The sequence below is a fragment of the Xiphophorus hellerii genome, chromosome 2, assembly GCF_003331165.1.
Source record: "Xiphophorus hellerii strain 12219 chromosome 2, Xiphophorus_hellerii-4.1, whole genome shotgun sequence".
Taxonomy (NCBI): Eukaryota; Metazoa; Chordata; class Actinopteri; order Cyprinodontiformes; family Poeciliidae; genus Xiphophorus; species Xiphophorus hellerii.
In genome coordinates this window covers 10385462-10396820 of record NC_045673.1, presented here as the reverse complement: position 1 = coordinate 10396820, position 11359 = coordinate 10385462, and the positions used below count along the sequence as shown (strand labels likewise).

General features: G+C 36.9%; 1 protein-coding gene across 1 annotated transcript; it reads left to right on the top strand.

The window, feature by feature from the left end:
• The first annotated feature begins 283 nt into the window (after positions 1–283).
• Positions 284–10545, top strand: gnrhr4 (gonadotropin releasing hormone receptor 4). The gene is given in 6 exon segments (XM_032578851.1): positions 284–346; positions 348–429; positions 874–1046; positions 1048–1410; positions 8216–8420; positions 8494–10545. Coding segments are annotated over 6 exon segments (1350 nt in total). The 3' UTR covers positions 8958–10545.
• Positions 10546–11359: the final 814 nt, after the last annotated feature.

Genomic DNA, 11359 nt, shown 5'->3' with positions numbered 1-11359 from the left:
AAATATTTCATATTAACCATTTCTTTTGAGGTAGTGTGCTACAAATTATAATTTTGATGGGATCAAAAGGAATAAAACATACACATATAAGTGGAGTTCCACACAATCACCAAACCAGAAGCACAAATCCACGCTGCTTTATATTGTAATAAAAAATAATAATCTCCATTGAGTATAAGGCAAAATGCCAATCTAATTGAATCTGAATCTATACATTTATGTTATGAAATTATATGAAATTGTGTTGTACATTCCAGTGAAATTGATTCTCTTGGGTTCGTGGATGGATCAAACCGATCGACCCCAGCAGCAGTTCTGCGCGTCACAGCGGCTGAATGAACCGGACTGAAGCAACAGCTGCAGAGACTGCAGTGGAAACGCGCTCTGTGAGATCACTGTACGAGCGCTCACCGGCTCCTGTGCATCCAGGTAAGACACATACTTGGTCTCGGAAAATACTACCAATCAGCCCATGATTTATTTCCATTTCGTCTGTTTATATTAACCTAAAATTAGTGGCAAGAGATATTAAATGAGCTACATTATAAGTTCAGTTATTATCCTACTTGTTACTTGCTTCTGCTATGTTGTGTATTTGTAAAACCTTTTATACACACTTCAGTGATCCATTTTTATACAGATGTCAGATTGACTTTGCACGTCATTAACAGCATTCTGCAGCCAATTCCTAATTGCATTCTGTAATGGTGTGAGAACCTACAGATCTTTTCTTTCTCCTGTGGCACATGTCGCGTCAAGAGGAGAAACAGAACAATTAACATGAGTCTTTTTCTCGCTTTTCTCAGTTTGAGACTCAGTTGAAGATGTTGGGCAAAGGTAAAGTCTAGGTGTCCCTGTCATCTGTCCCGTCAGTCAAACCCCGGGGGTTCATTATGTTCCACCAGCTGAAGGATCAGACGGTGAACGGCAGCTGTCAGGGAACCACCTTGGACTGCAATAAGAGCGCTGATGGAAACGCGCTCCAACTCCCCACTTTTTCAACCGCAGCCAAAGTCCGAGTGATCATTACCTTCACTCTGTGCGCCGGTGTCTGCCGTGTGCAACCTGATTGTGCTGTGGGCAGCCGGCAAAGGCGGAAAGCGCAAGTCTCACGTCAGGATCCTTATAATGAACCTGACGGTGGCGGACCTGCTGGTGACTTTCATCGTGATGCCCGTGGACGCGGTGTGGAACATCACGGTTCAGTGGCAGGCGGGGGACGCCGCCTGCAGGCTGCTTATGTTCATGAAGCTTGTGGCAATGTACTCCTGCGCCTTTGTGACCGTGGTAATCAGCCTAGACAGGCAGTCTGCCATCCTCAATCCTCTGGGAATCAGCGAGGCTAAAAGGAAAAGCAAAATCATGTTGACCGTGGCCTGGACTATGAGCTTCATCCTCTCACTCCCGCAGGTAAGAGGGAATGTATCTCAGCCTAACATCAGGGGGAAGATTTACATCAAACTTTTATTACTCTACACCACTACAAAAGCACAGTTGCATAAAAATACAAGTGCATCTCAGTCAGTCAGAATTTCATTGAAAAGTTAATTAATTTCAGTAATTCCGTTTAAAAAGCCTGGATAATAATAGTAAATAAAGATTTTTAAATACAGAAATGTTGTGGCCTTGTGTTGGCATAGCTATGGAAGAACAGCTGATTGACTGTTGACTTGTTATCCAGCAGACTCACAAGTAGGTCATAAAGGATCATTGCTAAAGATGCAGGCTGTTCGTGGTGCTGTGTCCAAGCGTATTAATGGAAATCTGAATTGGAAGAAAAACTGACAGAAAAAGACACAGTATTCACTTAGTACTTTGATTGAGTTTCTTTTTGCTTTACTTGCTGTTTCAGAGACGTGGCATGGTGGAAATGTTGAGATGTTAAAAAAAAACACAGATTACTTAAAGCACTGATTTCAGCTGCAGGTCATGTCTTATGAATCCTCCCCAAGCTCATAAATCTGTTTTGTTTCACAATCCAGTCAAAGTTGTATCTATCCCTCTTTCCTGTGCAACTATTTGTACCATACTTTTTTCCTTCCACTCAACTTTCTATGTATGGTTATGTTTGCATGCTACACTCTGAGTAGTCTCCTTCGGAATGACCTGTTGTGGGCTAAACCTTGTGAAAAGAGTTTCAGTTATCACATACTGGATCACATAGTTGTCAAAAACTAAATTTTTACTGGTCTTATGTAATATTATTATTTCCTAGTAAATTGGCTTTAATTTTAGTTGTTTCAGTACCAGAACTGAAACAAGTTCTGGAAATACATATTTACACAGCTACTTCATATGATACACATGTATAACCATTTTAATTGAATGATTAAAATAAAATTGTATTGATACAGCTGGTTGAGATGTCCCTGTGATCAAAACATCTTTAAAAGTATCTCCTTTAAAGACACATAACATCTTCTGTTCAAGTCACAAAAACAAGCTTTAAAGAAGGTTGAAGGTTCTGAAAATATACCAATTACAGAGTGATTAAATTAGTCTGAGACGCTGAGCATAAATGAGGCAGCTCTTCATTTAAATTAAATCAGATCTTTGATCAGGTGCAGCATGTCCATGCCTCAGCTCTGCAGAATCTCTGCAGGTTCCCAAACATCAGGGAGGAAGTCGCTAATCAAGTCTCAAAACACTCCCAGAGCTTGACAGCTAAACAAAGTCTCTGCCAATACTTGTAAATTAGCAGTGTTTCATATGGTGCAGTAGGTCTGAAATAGACAGGGATAAGTCAGACCTCTTATTCAAATCTAATCATTTAAACTAACATAACAATAAGCTGCTAAAAGGAGATGGATACAATTTTGAAATACATGTGTTCATTTCTAGTTTGAACAAAAAAGGAATATTAGCCCTTCACATAAATGCTAGGTCCAAGAATCTTTATTTTGTTTAAGATTTTGTTTAGACTTATGTTCTTCTCATCTAGATATTTTGCTTTGCTTACAGATAATCACTTTTTGTGTTAACTGAACTTGATGGAGCCAATTTCAATATCAATTTCAGGTTTTCATGATTTGTGTGATTATTTTAGTGTCTGTTTACACTGTTATGTTGTTTCAACATTTTTTTTTATCTTACCTAGGGATGCATGATATACTAGTTCTAACATGGGTATTGGTTGATATTATTCATTTTTAACTTATTGATATTTGTCCAATAAATAAAACTAGGCAGATATTGGCAACCAATATTCAGTTCCATCTTGTTGCCATTTGTTTCTGCAGGTGAGGAGTTTTGGTCATGTAGTATTTGTTAGGTCATGTGACAGTCATAGTCATGTAGCTCATGGGAAGTTAACTGAAGCGGAGAGGGTGTGGTGAAATCAGGGGTTTGGTCGTTGAAAGGGTAGTCAAATATAAAATAATATTTGTAATATTGGCAAATAAGAGTTAGCAATCACAGCTACAATATTAACATTGGATATCAGTTCAAATTTCTACGTTGGTCCATCCCTGATATTAGTCAAAGTAGTGTCTTGACACTGCATTCTTGTTTAACAGCAAAGGCAAATTGAACTAAACTGTCAGTGGATGTCAAAAAGATTTGTTTCCTTAAATCTTAGATGGACTGATGAGATTTTTGGCCGATTTTTTTTATCATCACTCATTCAGATTTGTCTTTAAGAACTGCAAAAAAAACCCTCAATGTTTTCTTTTTTCTGCTTTCTGGAAAGATGTACATTTTATATTTTTTTACAATGAAATATTTTGACTAAATTTATTTTATTATTTTTGTACATTGGAAATTATATGTTTGGGTAGCCCAGTTTGAACCATTTATGTTTTACTTAATTGTATCAGACTTCTCTCTCTTTTTTTTTTTTAAGCCAATTTGTTCTCCCTGCTGCTGGTGATGTTTTGTCAAAGCTAGGAGCCACTTAGCTCTGGGCATGTAATGCCCTAACCTAAAAGCTCTGGAGAACATTCTTGATGCAGAGATAATTTTGCACCTACAATGTAGCTGTAGACTTTTGTCAGATTTGAACTTGTTTATGGGTTGTTATTTATTTGTGGCTGAGACATACAAACAAGGAGCATATAACAAGATATTTGTTGCAGTGCAATGCATCATGTGGCTCAGAGAGAACATAAGAAACCTTTGTTAACAGTCCATATTGGCTTAAGACCCACCGGAAAACCTAAATTTTTGCCCTGTTATATGTATGTTTCATGGATTTAGAAACAAAAATATTATTTTATTTCAAAATGCTAAATCACTCAACAAAATACCTCCTGATGCTCTAAGGTCTTTTTTGTATTTTCATATCTAAGTTGGTTCCTAGCAACTGGGTTGTATAACATAAGTAAAAACTAGTTTGCACATATAAATAATGCAACTACAGTATGTAGTGGGAAATGATGTTCTCCAAACAACTTTAATAATAACTTTTTGCATTGAAAAAGAGTTATTTTGGAGTTTGTGCTGAAAGGTGACATGAGGGTTCACTCAAATAACAAGCCTACAAAGCAAAACAAGATTATTAATGGAACAACATTCCACCGAAACAAGAGCCCTGTATAAGATGGAGAAAGCAGCTGGCTTACTGACTCATCACTGCTGCTGAGAAACACCTAAAGGTTACAGTCCACCTGAATCCACACTGCATATCAAAATGCTGCTGTGCAACATTGTCACAGTCTAATAGGAGCTACTACAGAGTATATATCACTGACTGGTGAGAAATTTTAAATTCATGAGTGGCTTTCATTTTGACTAGTTTGTTTTAGTGTCTTCTCTACATAATCAAATCAGCATGTCTGAATTCTTTACCAGCAAGTTTAAAAAGGTATCGCATTAATCTAGTACCTACTCAGGTGTCAAATAATGTTTCCTTGTCTTCTCCAAAACAGAAAGTTTCTCCTCAAAGGCCTCCCAGGTATAACCTGTACACTTCTCACCAGACCAAATCAGAAAAAGGGAAAATGCTTGCAGGTCTTCTCCAAATCTACAAAATGGGATAGTGGGGATCAGACAACAAAATCCCCATTGTCCCATTTCCAATTCTCTGAAGGTGATAATCAGGTGTTAGCTGTTCTATGGTAACGACAAAACCATCCTGTCTTCCTGGAACTGATGAGGTTTGAAAATTGGTCAGAGTCTGCTTACCTCCATCGCCCTAAAATAAAATCTTTTGGGTGCCTTATAAGAATAAACTCTTGACATCTGAGGCGCACTCTCTGGTCTCAGCTTCACTGCTCCAGGATGCCGGGAAGTGTTAACAATGTCTTCCATGTGATACAGAGTCATTCCTCGATACCCCAACTGGCCCAACAATATTGATATTCCTGGATCAGAACATACCAGTAAAAATCAAGACTGCTCGAGTGTTTTGATAAAGAAGAAAAAATTAATAAATAAAACTGCTGACTCTTGAAGCAACTTTTCATCTAACTTTCTTCACCAATAAGTTCTTTCAAATATGAACCCTATTTCACAAAGCCCATTCTGTTTATTGTTTTGTTTGTTTATTGACTACATTTTAAAAGATCAAAAAGGAAATCATCTTATGAAAGCTGGTTGACTTTAATACTGCAGCCTCTGAGCTCCAAGACTCTCATCTCACAGAGGAATAATGCAGTGAATGCTGGATTCTGGTCACTTCTCTGTATCTCTGCTGTGGAAGGTCACCGTATCAATTTGCATTTACCATGGCATCAAAGGAAAGGTCAAGGCCACTAAGTGTAATTTGCACATGGTGTTAGTTTGTTATGTAGGGACTCCTAAAATGGAGCAAATCTTCCTACTTAATTACATTTTCCAGAAATTGAAAGTTGTAGTATGTTGTTCATTGCTACAAGATAATAAATATGTCTCCTGAAGTTGCAGACACTGTTAAGTGTGACTGACACGTACACAAACATATAGGTTAGCAATGAAATGTGACCAAATGAACACCAGCACTGCATGCAAGAGTTTAAAACCAGCTCACGTAAACCTGACTACTCTTTTTCACTTCACCACCAATCTAATTTTCACAAGAAGCATACATCCAGCATCAAAATGGAAAATTTAAATCAAAATTGGTCAAGTAAAAAAGAAAGGAAAAGGTTTATTTTGGTTCTTTTCCATCTTGTCCACTGTGGTTCCTTTGGGGTTGTGAAATGAAAGTGAACAAAACTCCATGTTACTCACTGGAAGCTTAAATGACCTAAGCATACAGAACATTTATGTATAGCATATTCCTTTTGAGATGCAGGTTTTGGCCTTGTTACACCTCTTCAATGTTTTTGCGTGTTTTTCTGTGGTCTGTGTTGCTAAGATTAATTTGTATCATTTTTTTATTTTGTTTTACTTTCAAGATGTATAATGTCTCCCGGTGTGAATCAAATTGCTTTTAAACTGGTCAAGAGCTGGGTCCCCTTCCAATATTGCATTCAAATAAAAAACAAAAAACATCAATGCCATTTAGATACTTGAAACCTTAAGGGCAAACTGATTTTCAATTATTCTTTAAATGTGGCTAAGCCTTAGTTTGTATGTCCTTTCTATTCTGAAAAAGGAAAGAAGAAGATCTGCTCCTAAATGGGCTTCAGTGAACAATGTCTTTCTGAACTGATGCTGTTTGCCTCATTAAACTGTAATGAATGCATTTAGGGAAATCTTGTCGAAATTATTGTTCATTAATGTAATTTTGTGATTTATGTAAAGCCTGAAAAAAAGCTTTCCATTTTCAATGACCAGAGCAGTCAACCGTCTGAAAGGTAAGTGGAAATCTTGACTCAAGAAATAAAGAATAAAACTATGACATTGCTAGGTTTACAAAAAAAAAGACTAATTTAATATACAAAGAAGGTAAGATCTATCTTCTATTTCTGATACATCATGGGTTAATCCATTTCCTGTTTCCACCCCACAGCTTGCACTTTCTCTAAAGGCCACTGTGATACATGCCCTCAATTTGAGTGATTTCATATCACTTCATTAAAAATGGCCTAAAACTGATTAGAAATGGAAAAAGTAGTAGAAGGTGGAAAAACAAGATTGAATGTGATATTTAGATTTAAGGATCAAAAATTTAAACTTTATCTTTGGTCAAAAGATAAAGTTTTTTGCTTTGTTTAATACCAATTTTGCTTTGTTGTTAAAATGCAGGTCTTTTGGATGTCTTGGTGGTCTCCCTTTTTGGACTTAGTACTGAGCTGGATACAAATTAAATATGCTGCAAAAAGTTACTGAAAGACATAGTCAAGTCAAAGTTTATCGAGATAGCACATTTACAACAGCCTCATCTGACCAAATGCTTCACAACAATCACACAGATACATCAATGACAAAACACAAAAATAAAATTAAATAGTACACAGAGAGAAAGCATACAGAAAAAAGAAGAAGTCTGATTTTGTTTTGGTTAATGAGGCCATTCCAACCTGGTTCAGGAAGTCTGAACACAGAATGCTGATTCTGTGTTTGAATCTCTGGACACAACTTACCATGAAGATGCTCTTCCAGGGAAGGAGACACCATGAGGAAGATCATCCAATCAGAGGTGGACTATGAACCCCAAACAGCATTAGCTTCTATTCAGGGATCCCCCTTTGTAAGCCCACATGCAATGCCTCAAATATGTTAAAAAAACCCTATCATCTTATAGAATGTTTTTCCCTCACATTTATTCACTACTGGAATAAAAGTAGTGATGCTCTGTTTAGCATAAATGTTGCCTCATATCTTTTGATTTTAGTTGGCCTTGAGTTCTGTGTGTTGTTTACAGCAGTGTTCTCCACAGCCAGGCTGCTGGATCATTTCTTTGGTCTTTTTTCTTGACAGAAACTTGTCCATTTCATGTTTTGCTTGAGGAGCAAAGCAGCTTCAAAGATTTGACAATCAACCAGTTAGAAAGATGAGCATGGCTATATTTATTTATATTTTATTATAATTACTGTATTAGAAAATCTAAAATTAAAAATGTATGATTACAAAATTTATTAGAATTATCTTTTTTTTACCTCTTCCAATTTCATGAGCTTCACACCAATCAATTTCATGATTGAAGGCTCCTGCTGGCCCCCCACAGAGCCTCGGCCACCACTGAAAAACAATACTCTACACCTATGCACATCAGAACAATGTGCATAGGTGTACATTGTTAGCCAACATAGAGGGTTTGCATCATGGATTTCACTATCCATGTGAATAGTGAAATCCATTTACCTGACATTAAAATCAGGTAAATAAAGCTGTTGTCTTTTTCTTTCTACAGATGTTTATTTTCCACAACGTGACCATAACAGTGCCTGAGAACTTCACCCAGTGCACCACCCATGGCAGTTTTATCCAACGCTGGCAGGAGACTCTCTATAACATGTTTACATTCACGTGCCTCTTCCTCCTGCCCCTGGTCATCATGATTTTCTGCTACACGCGAATCCTGGTGGAGATATCCAGCCGCATGGCTCAGAATAACAGTAAGTCACAAGTCTCACTTCTGCAGGTCAAAATAATTTTCTAGAACAGAGATGATGTTTTTCTTTGTTCCAGCTCTGTCCAGAGACATCCATCTTCGGCGTTCTCACAGTAACATCCCAAAAGCTCGGATGAGAACTCTGAAGATGAGCATTGTCATTGTGACTTCATTCATCATCTGCTGGACGCCGTACTACCTGCTTGGCTTGTGGTATTGGTTGTTTCCTGAAAAAATGGAGGAGACGGTCTCTCATTCACTCACTCACATGCTGTTCATATTTGGCCTCTTCAATGCATGTTTGGACCCCATCACCTACGGCCTGTTTACAATTCACTTTCGTCAAGGTCTGAGGAGACGTTGTCAAAATTCGACCACCCACACCGAGTTAGAAAACAACACCTGTCTGGTGCAAATGTCTGGCTTATCGTCTCGCAGGCAGATCACCTCTGGTGGTTCCGGTAAACAAACAGGGGAGGAAAGCGACAGCAGCAACTTAAAAAATGCCTCCTGTCCTGTCATTTCAGTGAGTGAGGTTTAATGGCTGAAAGCCTTTCAGGGAAAAACAGGTGTACTTACTTATTAATGTTGCCTACTTCGTTGATTTTGTTGTGTAAAACGTCATATGTTGAAGTCAAAAATGTTGGAAATATCTCATTTCAATTACACCAATGAAAAGATTTAGAAAAGTAAATGCAAAATCTTAACATGCTGCTGTTTTTGTGAAGATTGAAGGCGACCATCAATAGAACTCAGCAAAAGTTTTATGATGACAACGGCTCTTAAAAACATAAAAATCACAGTTTAAAAAAAGAGTCTAACATTTCTAACTTGAGAAATTTATGCTCCCAAAGCTCACCCACTGTCACTGTGATGACTGCTGACGATGTGATGATATGATTGTTGACTGCATTAATGCTATCTGTTGCAGCCATGGTATAAACATCATTGTATTTTCATTGCTCAGTTTAAAGTTTCCTTTAAGACTGAAATCTAATGCAGAAACATGTTTATTATTAGCAAGAAAATATATATTTTTTGTTTATAACAGCTATCTCTGCTTTAGAGGTACATCAGAAAAGTTCATTTTGTGTAGTCTGTTTGTAATTAAGCTCTCTTAAATTATTGAAGATTTTGAGGTTTTACCCTAACATATGATGATATTTACTCTTTACAAAAGCTATACTATACAGATAAAAACTGACAACATAAAACAATTTCATTTACAATTAGTTTAACACACTTGTCTAAATTGTCTTTGAAACATTATAACATGGTGTTCATCATAAATTGTCTGATTTGTGTGTGACTCCCAGACTGATGGATGTTTCTCCTACCTCCCCAAAGTATAAATTTCAGCTCACAGATTCAGAATAGTTTATTTGACACTTATTCTTTAAGGAACTATGTATAAAAAAAATAAGATTCTGAGCAGCTTAACTTGTTGAATCCAACCTCACAGCTGATGTGGATGTGTTTGCTGATTTGTATTTTTGTTTAGAATGGCTGGTCTTGTTTTCTATGGCAAGACATAAAGTTGACAAAATGGAAATGATTCTTATAGTGATTAAAAGCTATGCTGTTTTTTTTGTTTTTTTTACTTTATGTATATATTGACATTTAATTTATTCAAAGACACTTTAATATGCTCACAATGTTGTTGTTTACAATTGAGCGGGACCAGTGTTTATATGAAGTTTTGATCTACAACAATCAAAGGTCATCTGGATGACAGTAATGTAAACAAGTACTACAGTGTCTACCCTACAGATGTAGGAATTTTTGGACCTGCTTTCATAGACTTCTGTGCCAGTATAATATAATATTAGCTGTTTCCTTATTTGTATGTATTGTGTTCTATATGCACTTAAATATTTTGCATGGTACTTGAAAACTTATTGATTATTAGATTATTATTAGTGTTGTTAGCTCATTATATTGTGGATTAAAGTCAGCTTTTAGTCAAATCAAGGCAAAACACTTCATTTTGTGATGTTAATTGGATTTCATGACCTGGTACTTATACTGCGAAAAAAATACACATATTTGCCTGCTGTTGCCATTTATTCTGTAAGTTCGGTTGTGTGTTTTAATGTATTGTCAGTATCTCACTATTTTTATAATAATAATAAAAAAATATCTGCCTCAAAATCAATTGTACCTCAATAATCTAAATTCCATCCTAAACACATTTAGATTTAAGGTCAAACTGAGAATCTCTCTTCATGTAGCAGAACAGTCACATCGCGTAGCACAGTAGCCTCTTGCTTTATGTAGATTTTAGGAAAAAATGTGTCAGTCTTAAGGAACATTAGCTTTCAGCTCATCGCAGAATAGAAGAAAATGAGCATCCCAATCAAGGCGTATTTTTAAATGATAACAAATGGGTTAACTCTGTCATTTTTCAAACTTAGAAGTGACAACAGTTTAGCATATGCTTTTGACAGAAGAGTAGTTTGATGTTTTCTACAAATAGTTGTCATCTGGTTAATTTACAAACAGACAATGTCACTGTTTTGTGGAAAACATCCTGCTTGGTGTCATCACTCTTAGTTGGACGCCCAACTAAGATCAACGACTACAGATTGGTGGCTCTCGCGTCACACATCATGAAGACACTGGAGCGGCCGATTCTCCGCATTCTGCAACCACAGGTGAAGCATGTGGTGGATCCCCTGCAGTACATAGTAAATAAGCCAAGAATGGATGATGTGATCCTACATGCTCCATTGAGTAAAAATCAAAGGCAGATTTGTAAGTTTGTGAACTCAGCTCCATCACACAGACTACCTGACAGGCGGCCACAGTGGCCATGTAGATGGATCTGATGAAGGCCTTCAGTAACTGGAGCACAAAGAACTGCCTCCTGCTGAACACCTCCAAAAGGAGATGATCATTGATTTTTGGAAGTCAAAACCATCGTCCCAGCTGGTTGTCATTAAT